A 16,244-nucleotide genomic window follows, 5' to 3' on the forward strand; every position below is an offset into this window, starting at 1 on the left:
TATACTTTGGAAGACTGCACAAATTAGAAATAATACAGGTAAGTAACCTAGTACATCATAGGTACTCAAGGATAACTAAAAGCAACATTTTAAGAATAAAGTGTGTTTTCTTCTAATGTCTTCCTAGTATGCTAGGAATACTTAGCAAATCTTGATGGGAGAGTTATGTCTGTCATCAGCTGTCTCACTGTAAATGCCCACCTCTGGTGTTTATTTGATGTTTGCTAAGCAATTATCACGACAGTACCTTCAGCTGACACAGTTCACTGTGTATCTAAAAAGAATGATATTAGAGACCTCGTCAATAAATCAGCTCATCAAAAGAGCTACATTAGTAAATCTACCCATTTTTATTACCAGCTGCACATCAGATCTATACATTAATTAGTATTTAATTTTATTAAGTTTAATACTTAAAAAAATTCTAACTGACCTAGATTTTTATCAAGCATATGTTTTCTGTTATCTGACACATGATTGGTCACATCCACATCATTATTAGACATTTATTCTCATCCCTTTTGACTATTTATATGCTAACACTTTCCTTATATTAATAAATTTTCAACATACGTGTTTCAACAAACCCAGCACTGGCAATCCAGATCTGATGTTTTACAGAGAGGCATGGAACAAGAAAATACATGTCTAAGACTATATAAAATAAGTCTAAACTTGACAATCAGAAGAAACAAGAACATAAATAAATGTCGGTCTTTTCCATTATAGATAAATTAAAATACATCATTAATAAAATACGTACACTTTGCAATATGAACTTAGACCTGAAACAAAGTAAGTTGAGGTAAGGGGTATCAAAATTTAAAAATATAATACAATGAGACAAACAATGTCTCATCCAAATGATTGAAGGTATGCTTAATAAATATAGTGTATTTTTAAATAGTTACTGACTTTATGTAACTTTAATCTGCTAAATGCATAAGATTAAATTTTCATTTATTTGAGATTATCTAAAAAGAAATACGAGTCACTGAGAAGCTGGAAGCCCCTTTGGAATAAGTATCCTGTTAAACACATAAAAAATAGCTTCATGAGTTTTCTTAGACTATCAAGAAGGCACTAATCATTTCAATTATCTTTTTCACCTTATATTCTTTTTAACACAAGAGGTCAATGAACAGTTCTTCATTAAATACTGACATCAAACATAACACATAACAGAAGTTGTAGAGAATGGCAGGTATAAGTAGTGACACCAGGAAGGAAAACACTTGATTTTACTATCAACAACCAAGACATGTAGGTCATAATGCCTTTCTAGCATGGTGGTCTAACAGTCTATATATAACCACACAATAGCTTACTATTAAAAGCCTCAGCAGTTTTCTCACTTCCAGTAGCAATCTGGTTTTAAAAGCCCACTGTTTTCATATCTGAGTAATACTGTCTCTATATTCATTTTTTATTTCCACCTTGTCATTTCCCACCAATCTCTCAAATCATTATTGTTGGATTCTGGGTATTTCTAATATTCTTATGGTCAAATTTTCAGATGTCTCCATGAATTTATCTCTACAGTGCTTCTTTAAATTTTTTTTATAGCAATTTCTGAGGACTCTACTGAACAAAATACAGTTCTTTCTACTGTGTCTACTTTCAAATAAATCTGTCTCCATTAATAGCAGATAATGAGATACAATAATGTCAATGGTAAAAATAATGGTTTAGTTCTACAAGAAAACTGTAAAATAATTTCAAGATCAAAAATTCTGGAAATCAGGTTTTCAAGCCTTTTTTATTAGAAAACTTAAATTATTACCTTTTTAAAAAAGGAAGTAGCCAATATCCATTTTTGAATTTTTTCAAACAAATAGTAATAAGGGATAGCAAACTAGGATAAGAAAACACATTAGAAGACAGCTTTCTACTTCATACAACTTCTAGTTAACTCTTCCTATTCATTCACCTATTTCTGGTCAGCAGCAAGAAGAAAAAAATATCCATTTATTTTTGCCTCTTTTTTGGATCTTCCAAGGTGAGCTTCATTTACCTGAATACAAACACAAGCTAGGGGAAACGGCTTTTATATTGGCATTGACCAAGTACATGTCTCATGAACCAGGAAATCCTGCCTTCTATGGTTTCTTTCGTAGTTTAGAGTCCAATGGTTATTGAACCAACTGAAAGTTGAACGAAATTCAAAACAACAGATTGACAACAAATAACGGAAACACATGGAATCCTCTTGGTTGTTATTTTTTTCTAAGAGACAAATCCCTAGCATTCTGTAAATAAAATTATAAATACTAAAGAAATGATGAGAATTTCACATCGGGGAAAGGATCGTTTCTTATCATAATAAATATTTTGGTACAAATTTTAAAAAAACGTATAAAAGTTTAGTACCTTTGGGTACTTTTTTCTAATAAAACCATACCTGCTTCAGAACTTGTTTGATTATAGCTGCTAACAATGCTGTTTGGTATCACTGGAGTGGAGGACGTTGAAATTCTTGACTGAGGTGGATTGGGATGTAATGAATTTCCTAAAGCCATGCCCGACTGACTGAGCATCCCACAGTTCCCGCTAGCCTGAATCTGATTTATTAAACCTGTAAGATGGTGGTTTGGGACTGGACTATTACTGTGAACAAAGTTAGTGTTTGCATTGTGGCAGTGCACGGCTTCCCCTCTTAAAGGTATGCTCTGTGTCAGTGAATTCTGAAGAACACTGGAGTTCATACTGGGATCTGTAAAATGCAGCTGGTTAGCAGAGCAAGGCAAAGCAGTATTTGAGCCCCCACAACCCGGGGTACTATTGCTACTCAAGTGAGAGCTTTGACAACTCATAGACTGTAGTAACTGAGACATTGAACTGATGGGAAACGACCCCTGACCCTGCTTCCTTAGCAAGTCGGGTCCAGGTTTAGGAACTGCAGAACTATCCATTTGAGACTGTCTGAGCAAACTCAACACTGTGGTAGGTGGCTGTTTTCTTTTCCGCAATGAGTCTTTTTGCTGAGACATCAGCTTATCTCTTAGTGCTGCTCGACCACTTTGCCCTTCACCTGACGGGAGAAGCATGTTGGCAGTAGGAGGGAACATGGTGTTTAAAGTGCTATGTCCTTCAGTGTTGCCACTGCCAGCAACAGCTCCAGAATTGCTACTGCTGCTACTGTTGTTACCAGCAAGTTTGTTTTGATTTGCTAGCTGTGCTTTGGCTGCTGCTGAGAGTAAACTACTTGCTGGAAAGGAGGCAGCATTGTGCTGGTTCAAGATCTGATTTAAAGGCATTCCCAGCAAACCAGGCTGACTCTTTACAGAACCACTTCCGGCAGATGCAGTAGGAAAAGCTGCACTGCTTGGGGGATTTAGTACATTACTCATTCCAGCAATTAATGGGTTAGGGATATCCTTGTACTGATGATGTCCATCGGACTTGGTAGAAGGGCTTGATGGCATTGATGGCCTTGGGGACCCTATTGTTGACCTTGGTGACCTGGGTGGAACCTTAATACCACTGCAATTGGCCTGGGGTCCTAGAGGTGGCATCATGAAATTTCCGTGATCTGATGATGTGGAAGATGAGCGTGATCTTTGGGGCGATGCCTCAATCCTTCCAATTCCAGTCCCCATCATGTGCACTGGGGATGTCACTGGAGAAGGGGACAGGGAGGTTGAAGCTGAATGCTGAACTCTTTGTACATGACTCCCATGATTCATATGACCAGGTTTTACGGTTGGCAAAGGGAGATTACTTGGCAAAGGAACAACAGCAGGAGGCATGCTTACATTCATCACAGGTACCTGAGAGTGGACATTTGAATGGAAACTAGTTGGATTAATGATAACAGGGTTCTGATTCACCGGTTTACTAGGAATAGGGTCAAGAATGCCAAGTGGATCTTTCTCAGATGTTAATGGCTTTTTCTGAAGAGCACAAGAAGGTGGAGGAGGGGGAGGTGGGCCTTGGGGTGGTTTGTGGTGGAACATTGCTCGTGGTATTTCCATATTAGTTGAAAAATTACACATTGGTTTTTTCATTACTGGACTCTTTGTAGTCAAGGTTGGGGAAAGAGGTATATTAGTCCTTCCAGCCATTGCACAGGATGACTGTACAGGAGAACCATGTAGCATTACTGAAGGTGGAGAAAGAGGAGTCCTATTCAGGTGAATAGGACTAGAATTGGGAGCTCCGTGAAAACCAGGATTATTTCTTGTGAAGACATCAGGGCTTCCGAGTGGGTCAGTCCTTGGCGAGATCGAGCCGTCTCCATATATCTGGGAACCTGACGACGCGGGGCTGGGCAGGCCTCCATGGCTGCCACGGAATGGAGACTTCTGTCCATGCTCATTGCTGCCCAATCTCTGCCGGGGGTAGACAGGGTGGGGTTCCTGTTGCTGGCTTCCAGGCAGTTCTTGTACATATAGTCTTCCCATGGTGTTTGATGATCCAATCATTAACTTGAAAGGATTCTTACATTCAGGCATTACAGAATTTGTAATTCCTTCATGTGACTTATTTCTTACAGATCTTGGAGTTGCTGCCCGTGAAGGTACTACTGGAGTTGCATCTGATGTGAAAGAGAGAGAGAAAAAAAATCTGTTAGTAGTCTCAATCCTTTTGTGTGAAAATGGAGGAAGGGAAGGAAAGGAGAAAATGAGAAAGGAAGGGCATCTGGAAAAAGAAATTTGCAAATAGAAACTGTGACTCTGCAATAAAAAAAAAAGTTTGTATTCTACAATAAATTTTGTCTGAAAAAAATGCACATTATTCTTCCTTAGTTGACCAAAGGTTCTCAATAACTGCTCATTATGCTTGTTTACCTCCTATCTGTTGAGAAAGGATGGGGCTCTGAATCTGTACATACAGACATTACTCATTCTAATAATGTTTATCATATGTAAAATCAAGATTGACAGCCCAGATGGAAATGATAATGTTATTATCATTTGGATTTGAATTTTTTTAAGAATACAGTTACAAGAGAAAATTGTAATCTGTCTGGCATACTATTTTTTTGGATGATTTAAATGAACTGCCATTTTCACCAGAAAATTTTTTACCTTATAAATGTTTCTATAAACCTCCACAAGACAGCTACAAAAACTCTTTCTTATCCCAACATTTTCACTGTGACAGTAAAAGAGTCTTAATTTTTGTGAATTAAGTAAACAGGATTCTCAATCTTTTATAAAGGGAGTGGTAACAACAGTAAATACAGTGAAGTTAAACAATCATGCTAACTTCACATCAAGTTGGTAATACTGCCACACTTCAATTACTTTACCCTTAATCAGTCATTGCTGTAAAAACAGCCTTCATCAACCAACTTTGGTAAAAGATTGCAATTCTTTTATTAGGATAGAACTCTTATGCAAAATTTAGTCAGAGTGCCACCATCTTCAGTATTGGGTTCCAACTGAGTGTTCTCTTTTTAGAGTGCATTGCTCCCTTGCTGGTTTTTTTGGAATCCCTTCAGTTCTTTCGGAGATCAGACAGAATACAGGCAACAAAAGCAGGCTGGTTCATCACACAGATTTTTCATTCAATCATGTCAGAATTCTAGTTTTAAGTTTTTTTAGTCCCTAAAGATGTTTAACTATTTTATAAAGTTGTGACTTCTAAAACAGGGGTGGCAAATAAAATTAGCTTCATATGCCAATTCTCATCAACTGGTGGTGGCTGCTTACAGAACTGTGCTGAAAAGGATGCTGAGCTCTAGCTGGGCTGCATGAGAAAATGCCAATATTCTATTAAGGGCACAGGACATGGGAGTGGTACTGTTCGCATTATATACTGGCCATCCCAATTCTGAGACCTACAGCATATCAGCAAGTATACTCTCAGATTCATTTGCAATCAGAGGTATATTTACTTGAATGGATAATTACACATTTTAGATAAATATACTTCTACCTGCTGGGTACTATGCAGGTTGAATCATAATGTAACAATTTCTGAGACAGTAGTTTTCAACCTGGATAAACAGAAGTCTTGATAGGTTACAATTAAGAAGTAAAAGAATAGAGTGAACATATATATTTTTCTTGGGAGGTGTGGACTTTTTGTTTCTGGCATGGTAGAGATTCTTTGATAGAGTGATTTCTGGACAATATGTGAAAATTAAGAGAAAAAATCATATAAGAGAATTGCAGTAGATAAATTCAACTGAAATCATTTTTTTTTGTTAAATAAAGTTTTAAAGTTCGTAATCAAGGCAATAACACATGAAAATGTTTGGGGCTTACATGGCATTCAGTGCGAACAGAGTTGTCTCTATTAATATCACTAACATCATTACAGGACTGACTGTCCTCTTCAGTAATAAAACCACCAAATTGTGTCTTTTCTTGTTTATTTATATAGCCATCTATAGTTCAATGATAAGAAATATAGACATTGGCATTTTTATGTTCAACAGAATTTAGAAAGGAGCTGATGTTTAGAAAGGATTTCTTCCCTACTGGGGAAAAATAGTTACCATTTAAAAAATAACAGGGATACTAAATAAGTAAAAGCCATGCTGCTGTTATGTGGCAGTAAGGAATTAAAGTATTACAAGGGTTGGGAAATGTAAATGTTGGGCACTCAACGAGTGCTTTCCTGTATATCAAATAGACTTTTTAAAAGAGATAAGTTACATGTTTTACGCACGTAAAACAAAGAGAGGTGAAAACTACTGAGCCTTCTTAATCCTTAAGTATTTAAATCCTAACCTTTTAATATAGTTTAAAATTAAAAAATTGAAATAAATGCTATGTCTGAAGCTGGTAAAAGAGTAGAAATTAATCCAATCAAGTATATAGTTTTAAAAGGAGATGGAGATATACCTTATATGCCTATACTAATTTAATTAAATATTTATCTTTAATTTCATTAATGAAACTAGAATGTATAGAATATGACAAAGGACCTAGATCAAGATTCTGCTTCAGTCATTAAAAAGGCAACAAGGCAGACTCTGTAGGCAGGGCTGAAACTGCTATGATGTGAAGTGAGAACAGCAGTAAATATATGAGTACGTGCAAACACATGTGCAAGGTACAGCGTGAAAATGAAAACACACTTACATCAAGGTGGCAGGACAGTGGTTAATTTTAAATAGCTTATTACTATTAAATGTTTTTAAATTGTTGCAATACCTTATAATGAAAAAAATGTAACTCGTTAAAAGAAATAACAATTCACTAAAGTATTTTTTTCTTACATACCTTAGTGGAGCAATTTTTCTGATCATTCCTGTTAAAATTTAAAGGTTAGTTTAAAGGTAATAGGGTTACTGAAGAGGAGCTGTCTGCTAATAATTGTCAAACTTGTCTCTCCCTGCCTTCTTCACAGAATTCTAGGAGTGACCTGTATGGTATCACAACTGCTTCTCTTTGTATCTAAAGCTATCAGTAATTTGGCCCCAATTTACTTATGCAGGTTTAATTTTCTACTTGTGTCACATTAGTCTCCACCTCATTCCTTAACTATTCCATAGTTGTTCTGGACAAGAATTTTATTTTCCTTATATGTCTAAATCCTACTATTTCCCAGGGCTGGTTCAAATCTGAGTTCTACAATAAAGGTTTCTGATCACTGCAGGTTACACTCCTCATCCCTATTTTTTTTAACTATGCAGAGCAATGTTACTTATCTTTCACAAACAAATGCTTTGGTGTTCAGCCATATTTTATCCAGAATTACTATTCAAGTGTTAACTGTAATATTTTGGAGTTCATATTCTAGCCCTTACGAAGAAAAGTTCCTCAGCCTCAAAGTATAATTCCACAAATTACATATGAATCATAAAGGGAAAATGTACCTCAGTAATGGACATAACTTTAACCAAGCAATCAAACTTGATGTCATCAATATGGGATTAAACTGCCATTACGTGCTTCCTAATAAAGACATAATATCGCCTATGCAGTATTCCTACCAAACTGTGTTTAACTTCAATAAAAATATAAGGAAGCAATCAGGCAAATCCAAACTGAGGAACATCTATAAAACTGGCCTAGACTCTTAAAAAATATCAGTGTCATGAAAGATTTAAAAAGACTGGGGAACCAGTGTAGATTAAGGAAATAAAACAACTAATTACATCATAGTTGCATCATATTTGCATTCTGCATTAAAAAAAGAGATTGGGTTGAAAAAAGCTGTAAGAATATTATTAGGACAACTGGAGAAATCTGAATATAGACTGCATATTAGATAATACTATTATATCAGTTTTAAATTTCCTGAATATGATAATTAGACTGTGGTTTATGTAAGAGAACATCCATGTGTGTTGAAATACTTATGGGTGAACTGTCACAATTATCTGTAGCTCCTGAAACAAAATATTAATTGGTAAGTCTAGGGTATTTAATGAATTGTTTATGTAATTTTTCTGCAGCTTTGAAATTTTTTAAAACTGAAAGCATGTGTGCATGCATGTGTTGGATGGAGGTGTAAAAAGTTCCTGGTAAGGTGATTTCTGTTAGTAGGCATTCAATATACAGCTATTAAATGACTCAAAGCATAATACTGCTAGTTCTTGACAACATTGCTAGCTGTATTTGTGGACTGATACTACATACTCCAATTCAGCCCTAGGAAAAAGGCTACATTTGTTTCCTAAAAACCAATGACCCTTTCTCTTTTGTTAGCTCAGCTCTATGTACCTTCATAGTATTTGTAGGTGCTATTTGGTGTTTATTCTGCTCATTTAACTAAATGACTTGGATAGGGAATTTTGGGAGACAACTTCATGGGAATTTTTCAGAACTAATTATCAATTGTAGTGAAAAGATAAAACATACATAATTTTAAATGCATTGTGTGTGGTTGAAAAGTGGACTCAGAAAATGCTTGGCAAGGTGGTTTCTAGTGACTCCTTCTCCAGGAGTCACTAGAGGAGTGGGGGAGGAAAACTCCTAAACCCTTCACCATATTACATACTTGTTCCTCCTCCGGGACTGGTGAGCACCAGAGAAGGGTGTGGGGTTTCCATGCTTTTATGAAGTGTGGCCACTGCAATGATTTTTCTTTTATGTATGCATAGCTTTGTGACATCTTCATCTGCTTTAACATCTTCTGCAGTTCTTTGTTTCACAGCAGCTCCAGGATCAAAATTAAACACCTGGAAAAAGCACAGCCTTTGTTTAAAATATGTCTGCAAAAATATTAAGTAAAAAGATCCCCTTGTTTAAAAAAAAAAGTTCTGCATAGATTAACCCATATATCTGAAGAAAACTTTCTCAAGTTTTTAAATTTAAGAAAAGCAACTTTATATATAATGTAATAAATACCTTCTGCTGAACTTACGGTTTTTAGTGGCAGGGAAAATAATGAAAATTATTCTAATTCTATGACAGCCAAGATAAATACATGGAAAAGTATAGTATCTGATAATGTTCCCAATTTTAGGTACTTCCTGCTGTTACAATAGTACAAAAAAACATATAAAATACAGTTAAAACCCCTAAAATCTGACATTGCTACATGCTAATTTTTTCTTTGGCTTTATTTTATTGCTATATTAATATTACCTTTTTACTGATTAAAAAAAATCTACTACTCTATTTAAAAAATATTTATTGTATATATACGTATAAGCTGTTTCAAGTGCTTTTTCTTGAAAGAGGTGACACAAATAAAAAAGAAAAAGTTGTGTATTGATCTTTAGTTCTGAGATTAGCTCTATTGTAGGTATTCAGAGAATAATGACCTGTGTCTATAGTATATATTTTTAATCATTTAAAATGATTTTGCTTTTTACCTTGCAAAAGAGTAAAACAGTTTCACTTTTGGCTAGAAAGGTTCAGCTTTGTGATTTTAGAAATATTTGTGGCAGATTTATCAACACCAGTGCTAAAAATAACATTGCAGACTGAGCAGTCAGGAAAGAAAATACTGCACTATTAAAGAGTGAGCACGGGTATAGCTCTAAGAAAAAGGTTCAAAACAGGTGTTTTTTTTTTTGCAAAAGAGATTTTGATGAAATATTTAATAGGAATATAGGTTTGTCACCTTTGAAAATGACTCTTGGACTTGAACTATTTTCCACAATTTTTACGTATTCCAAAATGCATGCAAAAGGTATCTAACTTAAGACTTTAAAATGCATATATGATTGGAGAAGTAATATAAAAATGAAATGCCAAATGAGAAAAGCAAATATATGAAACACCTAAAAAATAAAAAATTGCTGATACATCTATTGCGAAATGGTTACCTTGGGAAGAATAAGAGGACATTCCAAGCCACACTTGCATGTTCCGTCAGTAAGCAGGTATGTTTTAACCTGCTCCAAGCAAGATAACAAAGACCCACTGGGACTGTAAAAATAGTTTAAAAAAACATCAGGAAATAATTCTGACTGCACATATTACATGAAAAAAAGGCATAATTTATAGTCTCACTGTCCTTCACAGGATAATATTTTCCTACTAAGGAAAAGCATTTTCTTTGTCAATATTATGTTAGCTACTAAATTATAGCCTTTAACACTATTGCTCTTTCTTTTGAACCAAAATATTTCTCAGAAAAATACAGATCTTCATAGAAAAACAAAAGTACTTTGACAACCGAGAGCAGAGTAAGGATGAGAAAAATGATATTCTTAAAAAAGTGTAGGTAAGAAGGAACAAGAAAACTACATGAAAGTAATCATTATCATTTTGAACCAGAAGATCTATTTTGAAAGCTGTTGGAGAAAAACTGAAATTTAGGAATGTGTTGGAGGTCAAACCAGAAAGTCACCAAGTCTATGAAAGTTTGGGCTAACAAGTTCTTTCCTTTAATCTTGCAGCTCTAGGACCAAGTTGTCCCTCTGTAAAAACAAGTCTCTCTTGTTTCTTTCTCATTCATGTGTTTCTTTGAATACAGATCAGAATGTTGCCAAGCTCAAATTCTAGTGAAGAGTCACGGTGGACTGATAAGGATGGGGATCTCGAGGAAACAGTTTTAGGTGGCAGAAAAGTGCCTTGCAGGCCTTACAGCTGGTGACTGGGTAGTGCTCTCAATGTTACTATTCTTTGGGTGACAGAAGTCAGTATTACGTGATTACTGATCAAATTTAAGTCTATACATTAGGTACTAATTCAGATGACAGGTTAAGTCTTTAATGTTTATTTACATGAGGATTAGTTTAAAATGGGCAATTTTTATCTTAGGACTTTCATTATTAACGTATTGATCTTACAACCTGCATACATATTATGTTTTAAAATTATTATATACTTTTCACTCAAGAATATCTTTTATTTATGACTATTTACCAAAACTTTCACTTAACGCCTTCTGATAAAATTTCCAGAAACAATACTCTCCATTTTGTAAACAGAGCATTACACTACTTGTCATTGTTCAGTTGCCTAGTCATGTCTGACTCTTTGAGACCCCATGGTCTACAGCATGCCAGGCCTCCCTGTCCCTCACCATCTCCTAGAGTTTGCCCAAATTCATGTTCATTGCATCAGTGATGACGTCCAGCCGTCTCAGCCTCTGACACTCTCTTCTCCTTCTGCCCTCAATCTTTCCCAGCATCAGGGACTTTTCCAATGAGTAGTCTGTTCTCATTAAATGACCAAAATACTGGAGCTTCAGTGTCACTATCAGTCCTTCCAGTGAATATTCAGGGTTGATCTCTCTTACGACTAACAGATTTGATCTCCTTGCTGTCCAAGGGACTTTCAGGAATCTTCTCAAGCAACACAGTTCGAAGGCATCAATTTTTTGGCATTCTGCCTTCTTCATGGTCCAGCTCTCACAACCATATGTGACCACTGGGAAAACCATAGCCTTGACTATACAGATCTTTGTCTGCAGAGTAATGTTTCTGCTTTTCAGCACACTGTCTAAGTCTGTCATCACTCTGCTGCCAAGAAGCAATCAATGAACTTCTGATTTCATGGCTGAAGTCACCATTCGCAGTGGTTTTGAACCCCAAGAAGAGGAAATCTGTTACTACTTCCACCTTTCCCCTTTCTATTTGCCATGAAGTAATGGTGGCAGATGCCATGATCTTAGTTTTTTTTTAGTATTTAGTCTTAAGCTGGCTCTTTCACTGTCCTCCTTCACCCTCATCAAGAGGTTCTTTAGTTTTTCTTTGCTTTCTGCCATTAGAGTGGTATCATTGGCATATCTGAGGTTGCTGATATTTCTCTTGCCTATCTTGATTCCGGCTTGTGACTCATCCAGCCTGGCATTTCTCATCATGTGCTCAGCATATAGGTTAAACAAACAGGGTGACAGCAGACAGCCCTGTCCTACTCCTTTCTTGATCTTGAACCAATCAGAACCAATCAGTTGTTCCATACAGGGTTCTAACTGTTGCTTCTTGACCCTTAAACAGGTTTCTCAGGAGACAGGTAAGATGGTCTAGTATTCCCATCTCTGTAAGAGCTTTCCACAGTTTGCCATGATCCACACAGTCAAAGGCTTTACGGTAGTCAATGAAACAGAGATAGAGGTTTTTCTGAAATTCTCTTGCTTTCTCTATAATCCAACGAATGTTGGCAATTTGATCTCTAGTTCTTCTTTCTTTTCTAAACCCACCTTGGACATCTGGAAGTTCTTGGTTTGCTGAAGCCGAGCTTGCAAGATTTTAAGCACGACCTTACTAGCATGGGAGATAAGTGCGATTGTCTGATGGTTAGCACATTCTTTGGTACTACCCTTCTTGGAAATTGGGATGAGGATTGACCTTTTCCAGTCAATCTTTTACACTGCTTTTTACAGACCTTTTACACTACTAGGTGTAGACTATTCTGCTTCTACAAAAATACAGGTAGTAGTTTGGTGTCTATAAATAAACCTGCTTTAGAATGCAATTCATATTTTATTTATGGACAACCATATAAATGACTTGCTGCTGTTGCTAAGTCACTTCAGTCGTGTCTGACTCTCTGTGACCCCAGAGACGGCAGCCCACCAGGCTCCTCCGTCCCTGGGATTCTCCAGGCAAGAACACTGGACTGGGTTGCCTTAGGCATGTAGAAAAATCACAATTAAAATCCTCAACTTTGTTAACTCATTCATTTATTTGGGCTAACACTTTTTTCCAGATGATATGCAAAGAATAAGAATTCCCATATTACAGATTGGAGTTCTACCTAATGGGAGGGCCAGCAAGGTGTTTTGGAGGTCTGGTAGCTTTGATAAAACAAAATCACTAGTTATTATGTGAAGAATTCCAGAATATTGTGAAAAGAAACTGTCTCATGTGTTACGGTTAAAGAAAGTCTATGAATGAATCCTAAAGGATTTAATTGTAAATTAAACTTGAATACAAGAATTCCTGAATTCTATAATATTAGAGTACTCCAGACACTTTAGAAACACTTCCTCTCAATCAGTCAGTTGGGCTCTTTCCTTCAGTTGCAGCTCTTTAATTAACTTCTGGGAGTAATAATTAACATAAAAATAGTTAGAAGTCTTACGGCATAGATAAAGCTTAGAAGATTGGAAGCAGGTGGGAAATTTAATGTGCAGCCTCAATGCCACCCTGAGGCAGGAACAGCTGGAAACTAAACTAAAAATTATAAGCAAACTACACATTGCAAAGGAAGCTATAGAAGGAGGACTAGCCTCTTATATATGTTCAAGTGGTAAGTTAACCAGTTACACATACACATGAAGCAAACCTATGCTGGGTTTAATTTATCTGAAGGTGTTTTAGCTTATCTGGCAAAGTTAGTTTCCAAAATAATCCCTAGTGTGCAGATTTGGGTTGGGAGAATTAAAACTAACTCATACTAACAGTAAAGTCTACTCAGACTTGGGATGTCATGAGCAAGACAACTGACAGACTTCCAGAATGAATTTGCCTTAACTCTCAGCAACCTAAAAAGCTGATTTATCTTTCACACGGAGAAAGAAGAAACAAAACAAAACAAAACAAAACAAATAAACTGAAATTATCAAGATTTTTGGAGTTAACTGCTCTTAGTTGTAAATATATAACACTTGCTCCTTACAGACTAGAACAACTGTAAACAGGAACACAACACCGGTGTCTTGCTACATTACACTGATAAAGTATTCCTGGAAGTTTGGTAACAGGATTGGCAATAGAAACACTTTGGGAAAGTTATCCCTCGTGTCCTCATCCATCTAATCTTTAATGGGGTGAGCTCCACGTTCCCTGCTTTCTTATCCCTTCACTTCAATTAATACAGAGCACCTCCTAAATATTACAGAAATTAAAAAAGATGTTCAAAAGAATTTCAGTTGGTCATTAAGTTTACCTCAAGAAATAACTTCTACCAAACAAACAAATCCAGGACAGGATCTGAACTGACTTCTGAGATGTTATAGTACAAAATTGTCTGAGTATGTATCATGTGAAATTCCTCATTTATATAAATACAGCTTTGCACAAACAAGAATTTCACTGAAGCTGAGATACAAATAAAAGTAATAATGATGAACTGAAAGCAACATAATTAATCTAATGATGCAATGTGATATCTTTTAAAAAGTTCTCTTCATCATAGCTTTTTAAAAAATTACATCACAGAGAAAGATTTATGGTATCCTACTCACATATTTACCAATAAACTACAAAGTAAGGAACTTAGGTGCCAATTATTTAATAGTAAGACTAAAAGTTCTTGCGAACAGTTATTTCATTCAACTTGCTCAACATAACAAAGACCATCAAAATTTAAAATAACAGGTATTTACATGTAATCTGTATGATTTTTACTTGTGAGATGACTCCATCATGACTTTTTCTTTTTTATTATTATATGCAGGGAATAGATTAAAAACTGCACAGAAAAAACAGGTAAATTATTTTTAGTTAATATCAGGCATTAAGAAACTGGTAATTGAAACTGCCTATAGAGAAAAACACAACCTTACATCAGAGTAGCCAGCGGAAGCACTATGAAGGACAATAATATTGTCAGGAGACATCGGGTCTATTTTCAGTATTTTACATTCTCCTGCGAATGTGGTAATGACGCTCATGGGTTTCTTTTAGAAATCTTCATCTTTTTCTTTATCCTTGTTAGAGAGATAAGCAGGGCGACACTTTATATAAACACAAATAATGCATAAAAATCCTCTCTTGTAACCTAAGGCAGGTTTTATATTGCAAAATAATATAAATAAAAACACAATATTTCCAGCACAAAGATCATTTATTCAAATTGACTTGAGGTGCTACCAGTCACAATATTTTACGTTCTCAGAGGAACAGGCTGTACCTTCTTTATTTGGTGGCTGCAAACTTGGAGATAATGCAGGGAATAGGAAGGGCTCACCTGATGTAAAGCACTCCATTTTGATCCACACGACGCTGCCAACCCACAGGAACTTGTATAGCTGGAAGACCTCCATCCTTGTCCCCTCCGTCACACTCCTTGCCTCCATTCATTTTCTGTGTCTGCTTAGGACTCCCCAAAGATATCAGCAATAAGATGATGTCCTTGTATTACAGGGCATCGTGGCCTTCAAAAATGGCCAATGCAGCACAGTTTTCCCCAGACTGTACAAAATGCATTGGGAAGCTTCGGCTCAGTTTGGAACCAAGTCCTTGAAATCTGCCATTGTAGAAAAAATCAGTTTCCCATTATAATCTACATTAAATAACCAATATTTAATTCCTAAGGATGGTCTACATGGGTAAAAACAAGTGCTTCTGACTAACGAAAATCATATTCAGCAATGCTGGTACCTGTCTGAAGTGGGAGAGGGGAGGAGTGTAAGTTTTTAGTTCAACATTTTGTCTTGAACCTTCATGTTGGACTAAAACAACCTCTATTGTTTAGAAACTGGTCTCATTTTTATAGTGTGAGTCAGTTAATATTTTCAGGTACTACCCGCCTTTATAGGCCACATTCTTTAAAGTTTCTCTTCATCTTCCAATCTGAATCCAAGATGTTGCAAGTTGGTTCATCTGATGTTTTCATGTCTTCAAAATTCCAATAAGGTAGCCTGAAACACATATAAATACGTAAACACTATATTTAATAATGAAAAACTGAGAAGCTGCACACTTTTAAAAATGGAATAAATTGGTAAGTGTAGCAAGCCATTTTGATGTCCTTTGCTGTCAAATCACATGTCAAAGTCAACTTTTCTTCTTCCAGCTTGATCTACTTACTCCAGATCAACCAGTCTGCTGGCTCTTCAACACATGTAGCTTTCTAATTACTAGAGACAGACTCATAACCATGGCATTACATATATATACAACCTCCTTCTGGCAATAAAAACATATCTATCACCTCTTGTGACCTAACAACTAGAAAGCTGTGTGTTAATACAATCACTTTTGATTACTCTTTAAT

General features: G+C 35.9%; 1 protein-coding gene across 12 annotated transcripts in view; it reads right to left on the reverse strand.

Moving 5' to 3' along the window:
- Positions 1 to 16,244, reverse strand: part of MBD5 (methyl-CpG binding domain protein 5) — a 491,908-nt gene that overhangs the window by 45,863 nt on the left and 429,801 nt on the right. For 11 of the 12 annotated variants that reach the window (XM_070799658.1, XM_070799684.1, XM_070799643.1 and 8 more), the window contains 4 exons: positions 15,216 to 15,888; positions 10,178 to 10,280; positions 8,902 to 9,082; positions 2,402 to 4,537 (listed from right to left, as the gene is read on the reverse strand). In XM_070799658.1, the coding sequence (XP_070655759.1) occupies positions 2,402 to 4,537; positions 8,902 to 9,082; positions 10,178 to 10,280; positions 15,216 to 15,328 (2,533 nt within the window). In that variant the 5' untranslated portion in view covers positions 15,329 to 15,888. The remainder of the gene's footprint in view (positions 1 to 2,401; positions 4,538 to 8,901; positions 9,083 to 10,177; positions 10,281 to 15,215; positions 15,889 to 16,244) is intronic. The other variant, XM_070799651.1, reaches the window with a different exon arrangement.

This window comes from Bos indicus, chromosome 2 (assembly GCF_029378745.1).
Source record: "Bos indicus isolate NIAB-ARS_2022 breed Sahiwal x Tharparkar chromosome 2, NIAB-ARS_B.indTharparkar_mat_pri_1.0, whole genome shotgun sequence".
Classification (NCBI taxonomy): Eukaryota; Metazoa; Chordata; class Mammalia; order Artiodactyla; family Bovidae; genus Bos; species Bos indicus.